At 37.3% G+C, this 25,563-nt stretch overlaps 1 protein-coding gene across 1 annotated transcript in view; it reads right to left on the minus strand.

The window, feature by feature from the left end:
- Positions 1-25,563, minus strand: part of LOC131065721 (probable pyridoxal 5'-phosphate synthase subunit PDX2) — a 132,578-nt gene that overhangs the window by 79,797 nt on the left and 27,218 nt on the right. Inside the window, exons 4-5 of the mRNA XM_059208758.1 lie at positions 345-432; positions 159-232 (exon numbers count right to left, since the gene is read on the minus strand). Coding sequence (XP_059064741.1) covers positions 159-232; positions 345-432 — 162 coding nt within the window. The remainder of the gene's footprint in view (positions 1-158; positions 233-344; positions 433-25,563) is intronic.

Raw genomic sequence — 25,563 nt, forward strand, 5'->3', positions numbered from 1 at the left:
ATTTATGTGACTTCCTTTTATTGGTCATAAACATAATTATAATTATCACATTTAATACAAAAAATTCAATTCCCTATGACAAGAGACTAATACATTGTGTTATATAATGGATAATGAATTCTTGTAAATATATCAGTCCAACAGCTTGTGCCAGTTACCTGGCTGCCAAAGAAGTTACGATGGACAGTGCAATCCAGTCCTCCAATAAGTTCCTGGCCCCCTTCTTTCTGCCCTGTAGAGTATACCTACCTTGCTTCTAAGCTAATACTTCAAATCATTCGAGATCTTCATTGTTGCAGATATAAATTCTAGAAAAACAAAAATTCGAAACATCTGCTACTCACCAACTGCTTTGTTTGCCAAGAAAATAAGTCCTGCACACGTGCCCCATATAGACTTTCCTTTGTTGCTGAACTCCCGCAATGCTTGAATCTGAATTTGAAATATATATGGCTCAAACATTAAACAAGCAAACATGGACCTTTATCTAAGCTTCATGCAATATGTGTAGCTTTTATTTTGGCTTTATAATCTTATGCCAAATTTTCCAAGATGATAAAAACCCAATCAGCTGTCACTAGATGAATTGTGTGCAATGCTTATATTCATGCTTTATAAATGCAAAAAAATTAAAGAAATAAAAAATTAGAAATGACAATGCTATGTATGCTACAAGGAGGAAATGACAATGCTATGTATGCTACAAGGAGCATATACAAAGTCTATACTGATATAATGATTTACAAAAGATGGACAAGATTTCACAAAGGGAGCAATAAATTGGGCATAAAATTATTAAAGGTCAACATCTCCAACTAAAATTCAAGTTGGGGAAGTTAGCAAATTAAATGAAACCAATTTAAATGAGGAAAAAGAGAAGTTATCAGTGAGCATTAGTGACCAAAATGGTTGATCAAAAGTCAAAATCCTATTATGAAAGATGGATTATACTTGAAACTTAATATGAGTTAACAACCAAAAGATGTATATATAATTCGCCCTCTAACATGGTTTCCACATGAATTTATCTACTTTTGCACATTTGTATGGTACTCCATGCATGTTAGCTATGTTGCTGCTATGGGTATGGGTTTACCGGTGCAGCAATTATTTTTCTAGGTCTATGTATCTATGTATATATGTATGTATGTATGATGTGTATGCATGTTTGTGTATTTATGTGTATGCGTGTGTGTATATGTACATGTATGTGTGTCTGTGTATTTATGTGTATGTGTGTCTGTGTATGTGTCTCGTGTGTGTGTGTGTGTTGCCAAGAGACACGTCTCCGACCTGTTGGTGTCTGTTTTATCATCTACCAAGCATTAGAATAAAGTACCCAAAGATACTTTACCCTCTCTTGAAAAATCACTGCTTATGCTAAGATTGCTAGAAGATCATATGGCGATTCCAAGGTTTCTTTAGTCAGGTCTTGACGTGTGGATAAGCTCGATGGGCGTTGTGATATGTTGGTAATACACAAAGGGACTTATGCTTGGATTGTTCAATTCACATTGAAGGTTTAGACAATGAAGCTCTATCATTCGAGACTTGGATCATGGAAAATTGAAAAGGAGACAAGGGTTTAGAAATTCTAATCTATTCCTAGGAATTCAAGAGATGGTATTGACCAGGTGATCTCAATAAACCACACTTTGCTTCGCCTCACTTAGGACAACTACACAAAGTGGGTGAAATCTTCAAGGGGTGTGCTTATGATCGGAAGTTAAGCATACACAAAAGAAAGCTCAAACTAACTTTACACAGTGAATGAAAATCATCCATTCACCAAAAGTATGAGTGGAGAAACACCACAAATCAATACTTATCAAATCTTGCATTCAATCTAACATACATGAAATAAAATCTAACTAAGATGTTGAAGAAATTGAAAACCTTGCTAATCATTCAGATAAAAGAGATTACAAGGCCTTAAGAAAAAGCACACAAGTAATGTATTATCTGGAAATGACCTTCTTGCAACAATATTTCAAAAACTTCACCACACTCTCCAAATGAGAGGAGGCAACCTTATATAGGAGTCTAGAAATTATGAACGGTCGAGATCGAACAATGATCAAAGGCCCAGATTGAAAGATAAAACCCTAGGGTTTCCTAAAACTAACTACCCCTCGACCAATGAGAAAATTACATTTGGGGACACTTGTCCTTCTTGCTAAATATGAACTAACAATGAAAATAGAAGGTTGTTGCATTGTGAAGTGTACCCTCTAGAAGCTTCTGTGGATAACTCAGGTTCATTGAACCTGGACATGCTGACTTGGAACAATCTGACTGGTTGGAAGATGACGAGGCGCCACCTCAAAGTGTTGGATATCCTCCTGAATTCTCCAATTTGTGCGAAAAAATTGTCTAAGTATGGAAATTTGTTTCTTCTTGTCATCATCTGATTCTAATTGGGAGCTTGTCTTTGACTCTTCAGGAGATGAAATCCTTCAAGAAGTTGTCTTGATTGCTTCCATAGGATGAAATTCCCCAAAAAGTCTTAAATTCTTCTCATCAAGGCTAAGGCCTTTTCTTTCTTGATGCCTTGAGATTCTTTCAAGTGTCTTGAATTTGGAGAAGAATTCCTTTATGCTTTTGCCATAATGGAGGAAATTTGGAATAGTTTTCCCATACAGCGCCAAATTTTGGCCATCTCTATGCTTGGACGAACCTTGCTCGTGGACTTGTCTTCAATTCTGAATTTGGCTTGAAACTCCATTTGTGTTTTCTGCAATGATCCCGCCTTAGCTCTCATCCAAAACCTGCAAAACCAAAAAAAATTAAGTTAAGATTCTAACATTGAGTGTAAATTTTGAAGGTTAGCTGCTAAGTGTATCACAATTTTACTCTTTCTCCAACACTTAGCACTTTAAAGGGGATTTTTCAGCACTTGGATATTCTGGAAATCTTAAGAAAATCCCTTGAATATAACCAAACTCAGGAAGCTGCATGTCTGATTTCAATCAAAAATCAGAACTAAGTCCAAGACAACTTGATTGAGATCATACTAACTTGTTCACAAGGCAGAAAATGAGAAAGAAGAGAAGGAAAATCTGTTGGATTCATTCTTTCTTAAAACTTTGAAGAAAAACAGGTTGAGAACCCAATACTCTGCCCATAGAATCCATTTTCACCTTTAGAAGAATGAGGAAGAAGGGAAAAGAAGCTGCCAAGGAGGTAAAATCAGAAGTTTAACTCAGAAAATTAATGAATTTGCCCTCCAATCAATCAAGGTTCTTCCAAAATCTGTGTGCAAACTCGTGGAAAATGGTTGAAAACTCAGACTTATACTTGAAATTCTCTTGAAATCTCCTTTCAACCTGCAAAACTCTTAAAAATTCTCTCAAAACTCTCTTTACTTGCTCTCCAAAGTTCGAACTTCATATGAGAAAATGAAAGAATGAATTGTATTTGTATTGGAGTTCGAATTCTTCATTTAGAAACACAGAAGATCTTCTAAAATTTGTTTCTAATTTGCCCTTCATACATCGAACTTGGACATTTAGTTAATGAGCTCGATTTGAATCACTTAGAAAGTTTCCAATTTTGATGCTCAGTCGAACTTAGTCCTTTAAAGGCAACTTTTGTCTTCATTTTAAGTCTGACTTGATCCCTTAAGAAACTTTCTATTTTGAATTTTGAGTTGAGTTGAATCACTTAAGAAAGTTTCTAATTTCATTTCAGTTGAACTCAGTCACTTGGGAAAGTTCTGATTTTGTTTTTAGTCTAAGTTTAGTTCCTTGAGAAAGTTTCTATTTTCAGTTTGAGTTCATGAATCGAACTCCATCTTTCTTTCTTCTTCCAAATTTTGAAACTTTCTAAAACTTTCTTATTTCCCTTAGCTCGAATTTTGAAACTTTCTTTCTTGAATTCTTTGTTCAAACTTAAATACTTGATAGTTGGGCGAACTTTGTGAAATTTAGGCACCATGTATCATGCTAGGGCAAACTTCATCATGTTTGTGCACTCAACTCTTGATAGGGTGGACTTTGTGAAGGTTATGCACTTCATACTTCCTTGATTTCTTAACTTCATACCATGTTATTCTCATTCACTTGGGCGGACTTTAAGAAGTTCGTTTCTATTTGCACTTGAGGTAGGGCAGACTTCAAAACCTTTCCTAACAGCTCCAAGGCAGACTTTATTGAAATCAGGAACCATAGACTTGCAAGTTGGGCGGACTTTACTAACTTTGTGCACCATTTACCACCTCCAAGGCGGACTTGATTGATTGCCTACCTTTATACCCTCTCTCTAGGGCGGACTTCCTTGATTTCTTAACTCTTTTCTATAGGGCGGACTTGGTGAGAATTGTGCTCTATCTCCATAGGCGGGGTTCATCCAATTCATGCATCTCACTTCAACCAAGGGCCGACTTTACTGTTCTTAGGCACCAAGTGTATGCTGATATAGGGCGGACTTTATTAACTTCATGCCACATTGCTTGTTTGCTAGGCAGACTTTCCTTGGGTTGTGCACCATTCTCCATGTTTCAGGAGGACTTTATCAGCTTGTAGGGGAAGGGCAGACTTGAAGAAACTTAAGAACCTTAGCCTATTATCATTCCTTACTTCAATTCGGACTTCATTAGCATGCTTCCCATTGTGTTGACTAGTCCTAGGCGGACTTCCTTTAGCTCATGCACTTGGATTTGTAGGAGGGCGGACCTGGTGTGACTTGTTCACCATTCACTTGCACTTCATGCTTCAAAGCGGACTTAGACATGTCTTTGCACCTCTTTCTTGGCGGAGTTGCTCATATTCTTGCACTTTACAAGGCGGACTTGAGGGGAGTTGAGAACCTTTCAACCTTAACCAAGGGCGGACTTCATGAGACTCAGGAACCAATGAGGGCGAACTTTATGAACTTTAGGAACCACATGATCAAAACTTGAAATTTCCATAACTTGTGCAATTTTTACTGGATCACCTTGAAATTTGAAAATTGTGCTTCAATCATTAACTAAATTCCTCAAGATCCCTAAAATTTAGTAGATTAGCTTTTTGGGTCAAAACTTGGATTTCAGGAGGAATTTGTTGATCATTTCAGTGTATCTCAATGTGAACAGTGCAAACCCTAGATCCGCTTTCTAAAAATATAAAAAAGAAAAAACAAGGTTCCCTAAAAAATAGGAAAAACTTTCTAAATATAGCCATTTCGGGGATTGTGCTCAAAATGCCAAAAACGAAAAAAATAGGAAAAAGCAAAATTTTCCAAAAATAGAAAGTTGTCCAAATTAGCTCAAATCAATTGCGATCTTCGTCCTTTGGGATTCCTAGACTCAATGACAACATCTAGAGTCTGTTCTAACCATGGCTTGCACACACTAACTCATAATGTTCAAAACTCAAGTCGCTCAAAACTGACAAACTTGGCAATACTGACGCAGGAAGGTCACAAGGCTCTAACAAAAACTCTAGAAAGCAAGAAAAAAGGAGGGTCCCCATTCTCAATGGGGCGATGTGAGAAAAGGTCACAACAGGACCCCCCTGAGATGTGTCTCAGAGACTGAGACACATCTCCAGTACCGGAGACCTTGCTGGAGACGTCTCTAGTCACAAGAGACTTTCAGACATGATCTAAAGAGATTGTGAGAGCTAAGCAATAAATGTATCCAAGTTAAGCACAATCAAGGTTCCATCTCAATCCTTTGTTGCCCCTTGTTTTAGTTGACTTGCTTATATGAGAGAAGACACAACTTGGAATGCACATAAACCAGCTTTTTTATGTATTTTTATAGCAAACCAATTGCAATTAACTAAGTGGATAAAGAAGTATGTAAATTCCTTATGAATTTCTTTAATCAAACTTGCAATTTTTATAACTTGTTCATTCAAACATTTTTGTCACACAATGTATTCAGCTGAACAGAGTTTGTTTTTCAACTTGTTTTTAAGGTATATCATGAATAGTTATCATAGCATTAACTTCTTAATTATAAGTATTGATGACAACTTCATTTTAAAAAATTATAAAACGATGTATACAACAGATAGCTTTCAACAATTTTGAGTATTGCTGTTATAAAAATGACTCAAACAGAAAATTGCATACGAAAGAAATGACTAAAACAAAATGTCAATATTCAAAGATTCATTTGTTGACCTCAACTGCAGAGATGGAAAACATTCCAGCAAGCATTCTTTGCACCCAACATTAGTTGTATGGGCCCTCTTCTAAATAGTTCAACTCCTCATAAAATAGTACAGCAGCCTTTTAGTGTTGCAGTTCCTTATTGCTAGGTACAACTGTCCAGACAGCATTCTCTGCACCTCATGTTAGCTGTACGGGGCCCTCTTCCAGATGGTTCAGCTCCTCATAAAATAGAACAGCAGCCTTTTAATGTTGCCGTTCCTTATTGCTAGGTACAACAGGCTTATAAGGAAGCTACGCTAAAGTTGGGAATGGATTAAAAAGCCTTCTAGCATATAATTGCCCTCCTTTGCTGTTTTGGGAGGCATATGGCAGCCCCTTTACTTGCCATGATTCCTTCTTTAAAAGCTCTTCTGACTTGGAAATACTCCTATGAACTGTGTTGGATAATAGGAAGGCTTGAATGACTCATATTAAACATAAATTCACCCCTTTGATAGGTACGTCTCCTTTGGGGGCTAAGAAATGGTACTGCGGGGAAAAAAACTCAACATTAGATAAAATAATTTTTTATTTGGCCCATTTCACTGCACACACAACTCTGAAATTTCTGATCTGTCTTCCACTTGCACACACAAATTTGTAATTTTATACAGATAAATCAATGTCTCCAAACTCTTCCTCTGCCAACATTCAGCCCAAATTTCAACTCCATCTAAATCCACCTCTACAATTGGCTAGGAAAGATCTTTCACTTCCGAACTCAATCTTTACCTTGGGGTTTTCATCCTAGTGTGATAGAAATATGCTCAACTCCATAACTAGGGTTCCAATAAAATATCAAATACCTTTCAATAAAATATCAAATACCAAGAATGAATCTAGTGACTCTCTTCAAACTCCTTTTATAGCCCTTTGTGGAGCTTTCTAGATATTATATTTAAAAATCACTTTTTAAATAATAATCCTTTTTGCTCCATATAAGTGACTCTATACTCCAATTAAATAATTAACACAAATCATCTTTTAATTTTTGCTTTTTGACAACTTAATATTTAATTATTTAATTATTAAACTACTTTTTGCACATCCAGCCAAAGTTACAAAAAATATTAAAATGGACCAAAAATCCGACCATGCCAAAATATTCTTAAGCACTCAAGGAATCAAACCTTATGAAAATTGGTATTTTTCATAAATAGCAAGCTTCTTCAAGAAGTTTGGAGAGCTCCCACAAATTCGAAAAGTACCATAGGACTCACCTTGAATTCTTGAACTCCCTACCATTACTAGAATTTTGTCCTGAAAAGTCTAGTGCTCTCCAAGAAAGTTGGAGTTCTATAAGATGCCAGAAAGGTCACAAAAAGGGGACATTACAATTCTCCCTTCACAAATACTACTAGTCCTCAAGAAATCGACTCAATCACTAACTAGTCCTAGATATAATTGTCTAAGTTTCCAAGATCCCAAATTTGCCTAGAAGGTTTGTGAATCTTCTTGTTTGATGTGTTATGCTACATCACACCTATAAATGGAACCTCTTTCAATCATCTAACTAAAATTGCAACAATCTTTTGCAAGTATGTGGCAAATTCCCCGGATATCAGATTTTCTCTCCCTTGCTTCTGTTGTGCCACTTTGATAAATATTAACAAACTCATAAAAATATTCTTTGTTTTCACTTCTAGAGTCCCTAATTGATGGCCATAACCATGCAAAAATCTGTTCTCCTAAATTTGTTCCAAAGACAAATCACTATCATCCTCAACATATTCATCTCTCCCATATTATGCAAATGAAAATTTGTTAGCTTACCCAACGCTATGATGGAACATTGGGAATTGAGAGCTTCCATTCTTTTAGTTGAAATTTGATGAGGTAGAGTGTAAGGAATACCCTCCAATGTTACCACTTTCCCCTCATGGTGAAATCTTAACTCCATTTGATAGTTTTGAGAAATTTCACCCAATAGATATAACTATTGGATTCCAAGAACTATGTCAATCCAACCTAAGCCAATAACATACAACATAAAATCATCACAAATTGTATGCTCACCAATGAAAATGTTGAGTTTACTTATCTTCTTCTTGCAAGGGATGACAAACCCATCAGCTACTACAACATCAAAGCCTTCAAATACTTCAACATGTAGATCTCTTTTTACCACTAAGCCCTCATCAATGTAATTGTGAGTAGCTCCACCACCAAGAAGTACTATGATTTTGCATCCACATGAAAATCCTTAGAATCTGAAGGGATTATATTTCGGTGTGCCAGAAAGAGAAGCAAGTGTACTTCCCTTGATATCACTATCCTTGAGATCCAATTGTTGATCCTGATCCTTTCTCAAATCTATTCGATCTATATTTTCTTCCTCATCAAAAGTCGCCTCAATATAATTTATCTTCCCCTTTCCAAGACATCTATGATCCAAAGCTCACAATTCACTGCATTAGAAACAAAACTTCTTCCTTCTAAATTCTTTCTTAGATTCATCTTTCTTGCTTGTCTCGAACGGTAGGGCTCTTTTAAGGATGAATGTGAGACTCTTGTAATTGGAAGGGCTTCTTTTGTTGTCTTGCAAGTGAATCCTCTGAATTAAATTTACCCTTAGGGGTAGAAAACTCCATATTTCATTCTCTTCTTATTGCATCATGTAGAATAGTTGGGTCAAATGCCTTCTTTACCTAGCCACAATGAATCTGTCAACCCTTCCATAAAAAGGACTACCAACTTCATCTTTGAAACATCAAATACCATAATTGAAAGTCTTTGAAATGGGTACATATGAGCATCCAGTGTACCATGTTTTTTCAATTGTGCTAACTCTCAGAAGTGTAACTATGGATCCATCTCATCAAATTTATCTATAAGTCTCTAGCTAAATTTTGCATAGGAGTTAATGAAGTTATGACCCTATGTCAATAAGCCATGTTATCACCATTTGTGTGAATCACCTTCCAAAATGCAAAGTGGTGCACTTGATGGCTTCATTCTCAAACATAGGGTTTAATGAAAAATAAGTGTCAAGTCTTTAAGCCCACGATCTAGCAATGCGTCTACTAGAACCATCAAAAGTGGGAGTAGAGAGCTTGAGCAGCCTCTTTTGTTAATCCTAGCTATGAGTCCTCTGTCTCTTATCGGTCTATCTTTTAACTTGAGTTGACAGAAATCTCGTAGAGACATGGAAGCATTAAATTTGTCACCTAATGACTTATACTTGTGTAACCAGCCCACAAAGCCATCTTCTACATTTTGCTGATTTCCTCCTGCTACAACTTCGTAGTGTAAAAATGTAGGCATTATATTTCTTGCTATTGTCCCACTTGTTGCCCTAGAATCATTGTTAGCAAGTATGTTGGTTTTGTTGGCTTCGTTCTTTCCCTAACTACCATTATTACTTCAGTTATTCTAATTTGTATTTATATTCTACATCATTTGTGTCATCAATTATACTAATTAGGGTTGAAAAACTCGGCAAAAAAATGCTAGACGTGCGCTAGACATGGCCGCGAGTTACGGAAAAACTCGCCAACGAGCTTTTCTTTAAAATCATGTTTTTTTGAAAACAAAATGCAGAAAAATCACCGAAAAAAAGACAAAAAAGAATTTTGAAAACCTAAATTTTTTAAGTTGCTTTTCACCATGACAAAGGACTTCTTGATAGCACTAGAGGACTTTATTTCCATGCCCAATAAGGAATGTTTTTTGGACGCAAGTTCTATATATATTTTAAGGTTATGAGCACAGCATCAGATGGTGTGTTAAGGGTGGGTTGACCGATTTTCTATGCCATATTTTGTTCCTTTTTCGATAGATAGAGAAATTTGGGCTTTGGTTGAGCTTGTGGACAACCAACATCCATGACATTACAAGCTTTTAATCTTCTTATAGTTTGAGGATTATATGAATAGCTTAAAATTGAAAGATGCAAAAGCCACGACAGTCTTTGAGCAATATGCAAACATAAAAGTAGCAATCTAAAACACACATTTGTAACACCTAAGTTAACATGATTAGAAATGTGCATTTATGGCTTCTAAGTTCTCCCCTATGCATTCTATTTAATTTTTTTTTAAGATTTAATAGTTAATAGTAATACATTTTATTTATGTAAAAATGTAAATATTTATCTTAATTTTATTCATTTAGATTGGTTTTTTTTAAGTGTTCAATTAAATGATTCTAAAAATTACCAACGTTTTGTGGTGAGAATAAAGTGGAGGGAAAAATGTTGGAGGTATGTCAATATTAATTGCTTTTCATAATATATGTGAGGTTAATATTCATGATGTGATTTTTTTTTATCAGTTATAGGTTTTTAGCCTGGACCATAACTAGGTGAGGCCACAAACAGGGAACGCAACAACAGCCCAACCTTCAAGAATAGTAGCCCAACAGGACACAAATCCCACGAGCACACCTGCCCAACAAGGGTCTAAAACAAGAATGAACACCTGTGTAACAACCGGCATGAACGCCACAATGGTTTACAATCAGCCCAGCAAAGATTTGAACCTTGGTGGCACCATCAACAATGCCACAACTTAACCATCACACTGCGGGATGAATCCAATATTCATGATGTGATTTTACTTTAAATGTAAATTACTATAAAGATAAAATGAATCATATAGCAAAAGATTTATGTTTCTCAAGTGTTCCTTTATGTGAAATGTGTATATGTGTGTTTTTTAAGAATATTTTATGAGATTATATATTTTTAAATGTTCGATTAATTTGCCGAGTTATTGCTGATTTTTCCTGAGATTTTGTCAAGTCCCAAGTTACTTAAAAAATTTGGGCCAAAAGAGTTATTGCTGAGTTTGATTTTTCAACTCTGATATTAATAACTGTCACCTAAGACACCAAATTCTTCATGGACCCCCCGAAATTGGATCTTGGTGCAAATTTGGTTTGGGTTTGAGCTAGGTTTGCCCCTGAGTGCGACCCAGGCGACTGAGTTGCACCTGAGGTGAACCCGAGCAATTCTGGGGGAACCCGAGCAATTGGCAAAGGAGAAAACTTTCATAGAGACACAATTGAAAGTCATCAAATATACATGGCAAAAAATGGGAGTGTCCATCATTTTTTATGAATGGAAAGATTGTAAAATAGGCCATTGATCAATGTTATAGCAGTGTGGCTTGGGGCAATGTTTTTGAAAGCGGTGGATTGTGAGGGGCAAGTGAAAGATGCAAGTTTCATTGCCAATATCCTCATAGAATCCAATGACATGGTGGGACCTCAAAATGTTGTCCAAGTCATAACAAACAATGCTAAATGTTGTAGGGCAGTTGGGTCTATAGTGGAGGCTACATATGGTCACATTTTTTGGACACCATGTGCAGTCCACTCACTCAATTTAATCATGCAAAAGATTGGCACACAAATTGATTGGGTGAAACAAGTGTACGCGGAGGGCAAGGAGATTCAAATGTTTGTGACTAATCATCATATGTCACAAGCCATTTTCAAGACTGTTGTGACGTTTTCATACATCGCCCCATTGCAAATTGCAAATGGGGACCCCCATTTTTTGCTTGTAGGTTAGGTATCTTAGTTTAGTCGTTTAGCTTGGCAGTAGGTTTTCCATGGGTTTTTTAATCTTTTCCACAAAAAATCATGGAAGGGTTTTGTATGATTTTTTCCAAAAAAAATGTGGAGGTTTTTGCATGATTTTTTCCTAAAAATTGTGATCATGGGGTTTTACCGTTTTTCACAAAATAAAGTTTTTTTCGATTTTTTCACAAAATTGTGTGTGACTTCAGCATTGCATCGAGGGTTTGACGATTGTTCCACAAAATCATGGGTTCAATTTTTTGCCGATTTTTTTGTCAACAAAAATTTTAGATTTTGAGAAGTTTATAGCTTCGTTACCCAACATCAAGTTTCAAGGATTGTGGTAATCTTGGTTGTATCCAAAAAATTTTGCAAAACCCGGGAAGGTCTCAGCAAGCGCATGTCGCAAAGCATTTTGAAGAGAAGGGGGCAGCCTTTTTTGCATTCATGACCAAATGACTTGCAGATTATGTCAAGTTTTTTGTAGGGTAGTTAGTAGAATGACCATTAAGGGAGAGTATTAAAGTAATTTTGTAATGTTTCTATAATGGTCATTCAGTTAGTTAGTTTAGGATCTTTCCTTTTCATAGTTAGTTCTTATTTAGAATATTTTCTTTTGTGTTTCTATTCTCAATCATTACAGTTATGGAAAGATCCTCTTGTAATCTCTATTTAAGGAGCCTTCGTCTCCTTTGTAGAATACCAAATAATGAATTATTGTTTCAAAGACCCCCTCCGAAGCAAAGTCCTTGGAAAGAACAAACTGAAACTAAGATCCCTACACAAGAAGATTTTTCTGCTTGTAATGCTCCAATATAGTTTAATCAGGTTCTTAAGAAAAGAAAAAGACTCACAATGCCTGTGGTGGAAGAATTTTCAAAGCTAGCATCACTTTTAAGTTTTTACACAACCACCTCCACCCAAAAAAAGGCTAAGGTAAGATCTTCCATTATTACCAATGCTTAGGGCATAAGATATGTTGAAATTGCTGCTCCCTTGTGCAAGGAGGAGAAATAGAAACGCAGGTATACCATTATCAGGTCATTAAAATAGCACTTAGGAAGAAAACGAAAGGAGGTATGAAAGAGAATGCAAAATCTACTATAGACACAATGTTCTAGAAGATGGTTAAGGACAAAGAAACTAAAGAGGAATTGAGAGAAAAGGTCGAGCAATTAGCATCTTATGTGCAGTATTTAGTGGGCCCTGTTAGATCTTCATCTACAATACTGGCTCCTTCATTTGTTAATGTTGCAGAAAAAGATATGCCTCTGCCAGCAAAATTGGTAATATAGCAAAGGCTACTAAATTTTTAACTGGAGACTTGATTTAACTTGCATCTAAACTCTTGATGAAGTTTTCATTTGATATCATAAGATTCAAGATGAACAAAATTCCATAAATGATTTGGAGGAGAAAATAAGTGAAATGTTAGAGACAGTACAACAAGTCTTTCCTCAGATTCAGGTGATGGCTGAAGTTGATTTTGATGTTCTCATTTCATAAGGAATTTTTAATGGGACAAATATTTCCCCACGTATTGAATGGGAGGAAACTAGTCAATGGACAACAGGAATATTAAGTGAGGGATAAGATAAATTTGAGGCTAACAATTTAGCTCATAAAACCTTTTAGGGGATATTCAAGATTTCATTGAAAAGAAGAGACCGTGTAATTTTTACAATGAACAAAGTTCCATCAACTCAACAAATGTCTTGCAAGTTGAAAGTTTGAAACGCTAGTTTGAGTAGTAATAAACAAGGAAAGCATATAAAGAATCGAGATTTGATGTTGCATCGCTAGACAAATTTTTGACATTGAAAATATTGTGCATTGACTGTAAAAATAAACTAAACAGATGTTGCAGAGTGATGTCCAGACTCTGAAGCAATCATGGTACTAGATAAATTCAATTTATATCAATAGTGGGGTTAAGGCTTAACAAAGGAGACCAGTATAGGCATACTGTGATGGTTTAAATGTGGTGGTGTTGTTCTTGTAACTAAGGTTCAAACCCCATTGGAGTGTTATTATTGAGTGTTTATGTTAGGTATGAGATCCCCCATTTGTGATCTCACTGGCTCATAGCTCTGGATCAAAAGTGTCTACCCCTCTTTCAAAAAAAAAGGCCTATAAAAGGAGACTATTAATGTTGGAGACAACCAAGATTGAACTCATTGATCAAAGACTTGGGATATTTTTGTTGAAGAGCAATATTTTAATATGAAATCACTTTATAAGGTTTATGAAATAATATTTTAATTGTTAAGTTTAGATCAGATTAAATAAAGAAAAGATTCACACACAATTACACAATATATATCCTGGGAAAACCTTCCTCTTGAAGGTGAAAAACCCAGCAATGAAATGTCTTTTATTATCTCAATGATGCCAAGAGACTTTACAAAGATTTTGCTTCACCCTTGAAGCTATACATACATGTGAATGGCAACAAATCACTATAGAGAATATACGATCTGTTTATACACTTGATCTTCCTTGGTTAATTCTCAAGCTGCTGTACATAGTCTTCTATTTGTTGTAGATGACCTTGATGGAGATACACAGTTCTCATGATCTGCTGGAGTATGATTCGTTGAGGAGGAAATGTAAGTCTGCTGAAGATTCGATCTGCTTGTTATTATAATTGCCAAGGGAGATGAAGTGCTTCGATATATATATTCCATTATGTTAAGATCAAGCAACACGACTTATGCCAAGAGTCGGCTTTTCACCAACCAACACGCCTCTTTTAATAGACCTGACTTTTCACAAAAGATGGTGGGATTATATATATTAGTTATACTTTATTTAACAAACTGTTTCAATATAAAAGTCGGCAATATATTGACTTTAATTAAATGTGTAAGACCGAAAAGGTCTTCACACATTTGATCGTAAAGTCGGCTCTAAGAATCCGACCGATGCTATCCATCAACACTCCCTCTTAGCTAGGGAGGAATCCTTCTCAATATCTGAGTCACATAGTGACATCCACCATGGCTACTCCCAGAGGGTGAATAAGCACAAGTGCTAAGTCATGAAGCCTTTCACATGACATCCACCATACCTACTCGCAGAGGGTGGATCCACCATACCTACTCCCAGAGGGTGGAACAAGGGCTGAAACCTCAAACTTCTCTCACTGAGAAGAATGCACAACAAGGGCTAATACCTCAAACTTCTCTCATAGAAGAATGCATAACAAGGGATAACACCTCAAACTTCCCTCATAGAGAAGAATGCTTAACAAGGGTTGATACCTCAAACTTCTCTCACAGAGAAGAATGCATAACAAGGGCTTGCATCTCAAACTTCTCTCACAGAGAATAATGCATTATAATACATATCAAGTAATCACTGATGTTGAGACTCCCTCTCAGTAAGGGCTTCATTTTCCACAATTCCAAGCTTGTCTCGAAAATGCACAAATTTTACTTTCGCAAGAGGCTTGGTGAAAATGTCAGTCGTATGCTCCTCAGTACAAATGTATCTCAACTGAACAGCATTCCTTTGTACCATATCTCTAATATAGTGGTACTGAATCTCTACATGCTTCGTTATGTCATGAAATACTGGATTGACTAAAAGCTTCACACAGCTTTGGTTATCACAATGTATGGTAGTAGGCTCCAATGTTTGTTCAAACAATCCTGCAAGGAGCTTACGAAGCCACACTACTTCGCGAGTTGCCACACATGTTGCAATGTATTATGCCTCTGCAGTGCTTAGAGCTACTGAAGACTGCTTCCTGCTACACCAGGAAATCATAGCAGATCCCAAGCTAAAACAACAACCAGAGGTGCTCTTTCGATCAGTAACACTCCCTGCCCAATCAGAATCAGAATATCCTTCAAGAATCAGGTCCACACTGGAAGAGTATTTCAAGCCATATCCAACTGTGCCACGCAAGTATCTCAAGATATGCTTGACTGCAACTAGATTTATCTGTCTAGGTTCACTCATGAACTGGCTAAGTGCACTCACTGCATAACAAATATCTGGTCTAGTGTTAACTAGATACATCAAGGACCCAATCAATTGTCTGTACGTAGTAGGGTCCACAAGATCTAAACTAGCTGCAGCTTCCCTTAATTTCTTCAAGTTAGTTTCCACTGGTGTGGACATAGATTTACAATCTGTCATTCCAAATCTCTTCAAGATATCGATGGGGAATTTTCCTTGACTTAGGATAATCCCATTGGGCCTCTACCAAACTTCCAACCTGTTGTGACGTTTTCACACATCGCCCCATTGCAAATGGGGACCCATGTTTTTTGCTTTTTAGGGTTTGTTTTCTAGGTCCTTTAGGGTTTTGTTAGCTGGCCTTTGCATTTTGAGTGCTGTCGGGGAGATCAATTGGATAGCAGGTCCTGCTGGAGTGAAGTCCTGATCCTGAAATTTGGCTAAGTCTGAAAGTCCTGATCCTGAAATTTGGCTAAGTCTGGAATGTCCTGATCCTGAATTTGACTAAGTCTAGAAACTGAAAGACCTCAAAAAACTAGATTTTGCAATATAACTCCTGGAGGTCTGAAACCACTCTCAAACATCCTGAAAGTATATATGGAATATAACTTAAAGTATAAGAAAGAAGAAACATAGAAGGAAATGTCACTTATACTTAAATGTTATATTCCATTAAAATTGTCCTGATAAAGAGTTCGAAAAGTCAAATTTCGCTCCTGACCTTCATTGAGGTTCCAGAGCGAAAAGCGCTCCTGTCCCTCTCCAAGGGCCCAATGCGAAAAAGCTTAGTGGAGTCATTCCTGACCTCGTTTGGACAAATTGAGACATCAAAGGCATGATGGAGGACAAAATGAACGTGATGGAGCATCCAGACTTGATCAAAACCAATGAAATGATGAATTTTTTGCCTAGAAGGTCAAATTCGCTCCTGTCCCTCACTGAGGGACCAGAGCGATTTTATTCATATGCACATTTTTAGACTTTGTTTGGACATTAACTTTTATTCATAGCATGAAGCAGGATGATATCTTCCCTAGCAAAGACATTTCATGGTGAAAAGTGAAGCATTTGGGCCTGGAGGACAAAAATCGCTCCTGTCCCTCACTGAAGGACCGGAGCTTGAAATCCAAAATTGCCTTGCCCTTGAAAGATTTGAACGATTTCGCGAATTGAGAAGATCAAAGGAGATACATTTTATCAGTTGAATATAACTTGAAAGCGCAATCATGAGGAAAATTGACCCTAGAAGCAAAATCGCTCCTGTCCCTCTGCCAGGGACCAGGGCGAATTTAAGTGATAGCTCCCGTCCCTCTCTCAGGGACCAGAGCGATTTTCCCTATAAGACAAGTTTTGGGCGAAGATCGAGTAAGTGTTAAGTTTGAGGCAAGCAAAGGAGGCGTAACGAGTCCGTTGAAGATAATTTGAAGATTGCAAAAACACCAAGTGAAGCCCATATTGTCCTAGGCGCTCCTGTCCCTCTCCCAGGGACCAAAGCGATTTCTTCCTTAGACAAATCTCTCGCCAAGATGAAGCAAATTACATGTCAAGGATGAGTGAAAGGGGGCACAACAAGTCCGTTGAAGATAATTTTAAACATGGGCAAAGTGTGATTGAGCCTAGAAAATGAAGTTCGCTCCTGTCCCTCTCCAAGGGACCAGAGCGAAATGTTCAAGTGTGTCCAAGTTTAAGTTGCCACTCATATTTCAAGTGTTCAAAAGGGAGTAAGGAACATCATTTTACACCGTGAAGATAGTTGCAAGTTGATATAAACAAGGATGAGCACAAGGAACAAAGGTTCGCTCCTGTCCCTCACCAAGGGACCAGGGCGATATTCACTCAAATATCAAATTTGCATTGTAAAGGACGAGTAAAGTATGCATGGAATGAATAGATAACATTGTTACCTGCCTTGCGATATAAATTGGTGATTAAAGAGACAAAGACCCAAGGAAAAGGGCAAGTTCGCTCCTGTCCCTCCCCAAGGGACCAGGGCGAAAGTACTTTAAAGCGCACTCCTTCCACAAAAAGGGACGAATTAAGCTCAAGATTCCCAATTAAAATGCTATTTTGGACGTCTAGGACATGACTCTGAACGTGAAAAACAAGAAAAACAAGGCCAAAATGAAGGGCGCTCCTGTCCCTCTCCCAGGGACCAGAGCGATCTTGTTGATGTCCATTATCTTGCCATGCCTAGGCGCCAATATCATCTATGACACATTAAATGCCAATTTCGATGAAACCTTGAGATATTTTAAAAAATTAAATTGGCATTTAAAAATAGCGCATAAGGTATTCAATTAATTTATTTAGCCTTTTAAAAATCGAAATTATTAACTACAAAGGCATTTAAATTAATTAATTATTAAATTAAATTTTAAAAAAAAGGGGAGCGCTTGGGGTATTGTTTTGCAAGGTCGGCCCCCTCTTTTATTAAATTTTATTTGTTTTTTTGGGCCTATTTTCCAAGTCGGCCTAGGGGCAATTATCAAGATGAGCGCCTATATAAGAGGGGTGTGTTGAGCATGTTAATCCATCTTTCAATCATTTGTCCAAGTGCGATTTTGAAGGAGCAATAAAGGAGTGCGAAATCTGGTCCAAGAAGGAGTACGAGTTGAAGGCTAGAGGTGGAGCGAATTTTCCTCAAGACATTGAAGGCTAGAAGTGGTGAAGTTGATAGAAGAAGCACATTTTGAAGACTTTGACCACATTTTGCCTAGCAAACTTGCTTAATTTTGCATCTTTTCTTAGAGTTAATTCCCAAGTGGAGGTATGGCGAGATTCTCCTAGTCTCAATTTTGAATTTTGAATTTTCAATCTCAAGTGGCTTATTTAAATTTAGGAAATGATAATTCAAAGATTTATCATGAGGTTTCCTAATTTAAAACTTAAATCCTCTTTCTAGTTTATATTTCCACGTTGCAAAACATGTTACTAATTTTGAAATGTTGTGTAGGTATCAAGATGGCGACTCCCAAGCTCAAAGGATTTACAAGTCGGAAGGTTCTCCTCAAGGAAAATCAAGCCAGATCAAGGACGGTCTCCTCAAGGACGATCAAGCAAGGACAAGGGTGGCCTCCTCCAATCCAGCGTTTCAAGGCAAGGTACAACAGTCGTCCTGCACATCAAGGACACAAGAAGTTAGAACAAGGGTTCGTTGAAGAAGCAGATAGTTCCAGATGAATTAATTAAAGCTAGCTTCTCAACAACACCAAGTTGAATATTTACCAAGTTACAAGTGTCAGACGAGGTGGCATCCTAGTCATCACTTCTCCAGTCAGTGTGGTCCACCTCAACATGTCCAGATTCAATGTACCTAACTCACGGAAGGTGGCACAAACTCCGATGTACCTACCCCGGCTATTCATTGGTCGAATTTTCTAGAGAGGACATGTGTCCAAGCAATACAATTTTATCATTGGTCAAGCATTAAATGTTATGTAATGGTTGTAACAAACCCTAATTAGGGTTTTCATTGTTGAATCTTGGCCATTGATCTCGAATTGATCTAAGCCATCGAATTGTATTGAGGGCACTATATAAGCCCTGGCATTTCATTTTGTAAAGGAGTCAGAGAGTTGAAAATAGTTGGAAGCAGTTAGTAGATAGAGAGTAGTTCGAAGGTGATTAGAATAGCAATTAGAATAGAATAGGAGGACAAGGCAAGAAATTGTTGCCATTGATTGTAAACAAACTCCATTTTCATTGAAGTAATGGTGAAGTGTGTCGTTTCTTGCAATATGCATGGTTTCTTGTTGAATCTTCAATCCTAGATGGTAGATGATTAGATGAATGGAAGAAATGTGCTTGATTGATGGTGAAATTCGTACATCCATACTACTAGCAGTTTGTTGATTGCAGACTTGCCTTGTGTAGTCAACTGGAATCGTTTAGCTTAAGCTTAACTTCAATTGTCGCTTCTTCATTGATATGCATCAACCTGATGGTGTCTATGCCCTGCAGTGATGATTTGAACATCATAAAGCTTCCCTTCAAAGATCGCACTAGCCTTGTGGAGATGGTCCTGCGATGTCAAAACAAGACCTAGTTAGAGTTTCATCGAAGATCAATCATTGCTCCTACATTCTTAGTATTAGGATTAGATCCTCTCTTCGCCCTCATCTTTTTTTCTTTTTTTTCAAATCTAAGCTAGTAAGAGCCTGTGTTCCAGCAAAGCAGATCAGAAGTTCAATCATCAAATGTAAGTCCCCTTGTGATTCCAGCAAATCACATCATACCACTGGAGCTTATCCACACGTAGAGACCCTACTAAAAAGAACATTGGAGTCATCCTAACTGATCCTTCTTGCGAAATATTCAGCAGTTAGCGACTTTATTCAAGAGAGGATAAGATGCCTTTGGGTATTTTATTCTGTGTATGATTGTGTACAAAATACACGTCAACACAACCCTAGAAAGAAGTGCATGAGTCCTAAGTCTTTCATCTCGAATTCGGAAGTCAACTCCTTCTTACATCTATCAATGAGATGATCTTCTCCGGTAACAAATAGGTCATCAACATAAAGTACCAAGATCAACATATCACCATTGAATACCTTGAAGTAAAGGTTTGGATCAGCATCATTCTTGCAGAAACCCAAACCCACTAAGTATCTGTCAATTCTTTCATACCAAGCCCGAGGAGCCTGTTTAAGACCATATAGGGTTTTCTTCAATTTACACACATGAGACTCTTTCCCATGAATCACGAACCCCTCAGGTTGCTCGATGTAGACTTCTTCAATCACACCATTGAGAAAGGCAGTCTTCACATCCATCTGATGCAACTTCCATCCCTTAGCTGCTGCAATGGCAATGATGGTTCTAATGGAAGTATAGTGAGCAACAGGAGCAAATGTTTCTTCGTAGTCTATTCCCTCTTGTTGAGAGAAGCCACGAGCCACAAATCTAGCCTTGTACTTTTCAATGCTGCCATCAGCTGCATGTTTTATCTTGTACAACCACTTGGAAGATACAATAGACTTCCCTTTTGGTCTAGGCACAATATCCCACACATTGTTCTTGAGAATGGATTGATATTCCTCATCCATTGCATCTTTCCAAACTTGTTGTTTTGCAGCTTCCTCTACACTAGAAGGTTCAGACTCAATAAGATTACACATTAATGCAACATAACCAGAAAATCTTTGTGGTCTTTTGCTTTCTCTAAATGTGCCTCTAGGAGCGGCAAACTGTTTTGCTTCCTGCATAGTGTTTCGCGCCCAAAGAGGTCTCTTTCGAGATACAACAATATCTCTAGGCCCATCAGTGGGATCCAAAGGTTCAATTGGGTCATTACTCATATCAGGTTCTGTAGTCTCCCTTTGAATCTCGGGAGCATGATCAACATCCATGTCTTGAGGGGTCTCATCATCTATCTCCATGCACGAGCCCTTTGATTTCCTGAATGCAACATCTTCCTCAAATGTGACATCCCTGCTAACTTCTATTTGCTTCCGACCAGGAATGTAAATACGGTAGGCTTTGGAGGTTTCACTGTAGCCCACAAATAATCCTCTCTTTCCAGAAGGCTCCAACTCGATTCTCTTGTCCTTGGGAATATGAACATACACAGGACAACCAAATATTCTCAGGTGGCTGATATCAGGCTTGATACCTGAAAAGGCTTCTTCAGGAGTCATATTTTGTAATATCCGATGAGGACATCTATTCTGAACATACACTGTTGTTCTAGAGGCTTCTGCCCATAGAAAAATCTGAAGGTCTTGATCATGAATCATAGCTTTTGCAGCTTCAACAATAGATCTGCTCTTCCTTTCAGCAACCCCATTTTGTTGAGGGTTGTAAGGAACACAGAACTCCCTCTTGATCCCTGCCTCAATACAGAAATCACGAAAGCTACCTGAGGTGTACTCACCTCCATTATCAGACCTTAAAATTTTAATTTTCTTTCCAAATAAATTTTCTACAAGATCTTTAAACTCTTTAAACCTACTTAGGACTTCACCAGAGTCTTTAGACCTTAAGAAATAAAACCAAGTCTTCCTAGAGCAGTCATCTATAAAAGTTACATAATACAAACATCCACTTAGGGATGGAATTGACATTGGACCACATAAATCTGAATGTACAAGATCTAGTATTTCTTTAGACCTACTTTCACTGCTATGAAAAGGACTTTTAATATTTTTGCCCATAGCACAACCTTTACAAGTACCATCATTTACATGAATAAGTTTAGGAATACCTTTTACCATCTTCTCCAATGATGGAAGAGCCCTGAAGTGAAGATGTCCAAGTCTTTTGTGCCAGAGTTTGTTGGAACTGGAAGAATCATGAATAAGAGCTTGAACAGGGAGAGTGGAGAGTTTGTATAAACTCTCATGTCGATTTCCGATCACACGGACAATCTTGATGCTGGAGTTTTTAGGCCAAGCAAGAACTCTTCCTTCAGAAAATGCAATTTGATAGCCCTTATCCTCCAAGGCTGAAATAGACACAAGGTTTCTCTTGATCCCTGGCACGAACAATACATCACTTAGGTGTAGAGAAACTCCAGATTCAAGGTTTAGAGATGTAGCACCAACTCCTCTTACAGCATAGCGTGCATCATCCCCAATAATAACTTGGAGATGTGACTCTTCCTGCACTAGATCCGAAAGGTGCTCCCAATGACCGGTGATATGTCGAGAGGCTCCACTATCAATTAACCATGTATCATTGTCTGTATGAACATTGCTTGATAATGTTGATATGAAAAGAAAACCATTTGAGTTATCTTCAACCTCTTTCTTGTATGAGACTTCATTGATGTTTGCTCCTTGATGATTAGGTCTTGTCAAACAATCCTTTGCAAAGTGACCAAACTTGTCACACCTAAAACACTGGACACGAGAGAGATCTTTCTTCCTCTTCCTAGAATCAGGTGCAGAATCTGATTTGAAATCTCTATTCTTTTTGAAGTTGCCCTTCTTCCAATACTTGCGTTTCTTGGTAGATTGAGTGGCAAGAACATGAGTATCTTCATTTTGAGAACTCTTGATAATTCCTCTAGCGGTCAATCTTGATTCTTCTTGAATACAATCTGCACAGAGTCGATCAAACTTAGGTAATTTGGATCTCCCACTTATGCTTTGGATAAATGGCTCCCATGAATGAGGTAGGCCATTCAAGGCTAGCATGACAAGGTCTTTATCAATCACTTGATCCCCAATTGCGCTTAGTTGATCTCTCAATTCTTAAATTTTCATGAAGTAGGTGATGACTGAATCTCCTTTTGCCATCTTCACTTGGTGGAGTTGCTGCCTCAGGGCAAGAGCCCTACTCACGTTGTTAATCTCGTATAAATCTTCCAAGGTTTTGAACATATCTCTTGCAGTTGTCATCTTGGATATGAGAGGCACCAAGTGATCCCTTACGGAATCAATTAATATCTTCTTTTCTTTGATGGCATTTTCTTGAATTGAAGCTTCTCCTCATGATCTTCAGGGTCGGATAAATCCTTTTGCTCCACAAATTGAAGATCATTTTCTTCAAGAGCAATGAGCACTCTAAACTTCCATGAGGTGAAGTTAGATGTGCCTCCAAGCCTATCTTCGACTTTAAGACCGTTCACCATTTTCGAGACTTAGAGATACTGCTCAACAGAGAGAGAGGAGAGAATACTTAGAAGTTGTAGGGAATCTGATCACGATCTTCTTTCACCGTGGCTCTAATACCATGTTAAGTTTAGATCAGATTAGATAAAGAAAAGATTCACACACAATTACACAATATATATCCTGGGAAAACCTTCCTCTTGAAGGTGAAAAACCCAGCAATGAAATGTCTTTTATTATCTCAATGATGCCAGGAGACTTTACAAAGATTTTGCTTCACCCTTGAAGCTATACATATATGTGAATGGCAACAAATCACTATAGAGAATATACGATCTGTTTATACACTTGATCTTCCTTGGTTAATTCTCAAGCTGTTGTACATAGTCTTCTATTTGCTGTAGATGACCTTGATGGAGATACACAGTTCTCACGATCTGCTGGAGTATGATTCGCTGAGGAGGAAATGTAAGTCTGCTGAAGATTCGATCTGCTTGTTATTATAAATGCCAAGGGAGATGAAGTGCTTCGATATATATACTCCATTATGTTAAGATCAAGCAACACGACTTATGCCAAGAGTCGGCTTTTCACCAACCAACACACCTCTTTTAATAGACCCGACTTTTCACAAAAGATGGTGGGATTATACATATTAGTTATATTTTATTTAACAAACAGTTTCAATATAAAAGTCGGCAATATATTGACTTTGATTAAATGTGTAAGACCGAAAAGGTCCTTCACACATTTGATGGTAAAGTCAGCTCTGAGAATCCGACTGACACTATCCATCAACATTGATGAGCCACAAATGTACGCTCATTTTGGACATTATATTTTGAAATATTGGCATTGACAAAATCAATAAAATCATTACATGAACTTTGTGTCTTGAGTGTTTTATTGAGATTTGCACCATTTGTGCATTTGTTACAAGTCTAAATTTTCTCTGTTATTTCTTTTCTAAATCTGCAAAAGAAATACACTTGTCAAGTTACAAAACCCTTACACAATTCTCATGTTGGATTAAATTGATCTCTATCTTTTCTTTTCTTTTATTTATACATGATTTTAATATTCTTTGAGTCCTTTTCCAGTTTTGTGGACATTCTACAACCACCCATAAAATTTGTGAAATGTATATGTGGTGCATGTCTGAAAATTTTGGCTTTTAATAAGACAGCCTCACCATTTTGAGGAGGCCTTCTACCCCAATAGTTATAAGTAAATGATTTGTGTCGATTTACTTCCCAACAAGACTAAGACATGCAAAAATTGCAATTCATAACTAAGACTCCAATTTTATACAAAAACTGAGCACATGAAGATTACCAAAATATTCATTGATTAAATACAAACAGAGAGCTTTCTTATATAGGTTTACAATGAAGAATGACAAGCCACTTTATAAACATGGGATTAAAAAGAATGAACTAATAAAGCTTAAAGAATATCCTAAAGTCAAAACAATTTTACTAAAGCCTACGACTAAAAGCTAATTGACCATTACTAAGTATTTATTATTTTACCACCCTCCCCTAATGGTCAATCTACTAACTACTCCAAGCTTATCCCAAAATTTTACAAATTTGTCAGGTTCCAAAGACTTGGTAAGCATGTCTACAATTTGGTACTCTATTGGACAATACCACAACATAACAAATCCATCTTCTACAAGTTGTCCAATGAAGTGACAATGTAGTTCCACATGTTTTGTAGACTTATGGAAGACTAGATTCTTGGCAAGTTTAAGCACCCCTTCAATGTCACAAAACAGGGGTGAAGGCTCAATTTGAGGCATCTTCATGTTTGAAAGCATCCTTTTGAGCCAAACTGCCTCACACATTGCTTTTATTGCTCCTCAATATTTTGTTTCAGCCGAAGAAAGAGCTACTACATGCTACTTTTTGTTGGTCCATGTGATTACCCCCTTGTCAAGGCTAGAAACATATCCAGAAGTTGATTTTTTATCATCCACAGAATCTACTCAATCCAAATCTATAAATCCATGCATCCAAGGGTCTTTGTATTGTTGTACAAAATGCCAAAGTCAAGTGTCCCTCTCACATATCCCAACACCCTCTTCATTGCAGTCCAACTTTCTACCTTTGGTGCTATCATGAATCTTGAAATGAAACTAGAATAGCTCAAATCAGGTCTAAAGGTTGTAAGATTAGGCTACCCACTAGTTGCCTATAAGCCAACTCATTAATTGTCTTAGAGTCAATTTTGGTTGAAAGCTTCATCCCTTTCTCCATATGTGTAGACAAGATTTTGCAATTTTTTCTTCTAAATTTGTCTGGCATACTCCTAGCAATTGGATTGTAACAAAAATTTTGCCACATGTTTGCCAAAATTCTACACCTAGGCAATA

The sequence above is a fragment of the Cryptomeria japonica genome, chromosome 7 (assembly GCF_030272615.1).
Source record: "Cryptomeria japonica chromosome 7, Sugi_1.0, whole genome shotgun sequence".
In the NCBI taxonomy this organism is placed as follows: Eukaryota; Viridiplantae; Streptophyta; class Pinopsida; order Cupressales; family Cupressaceae; genus Cryptomeria; species Cryptomeria japonica.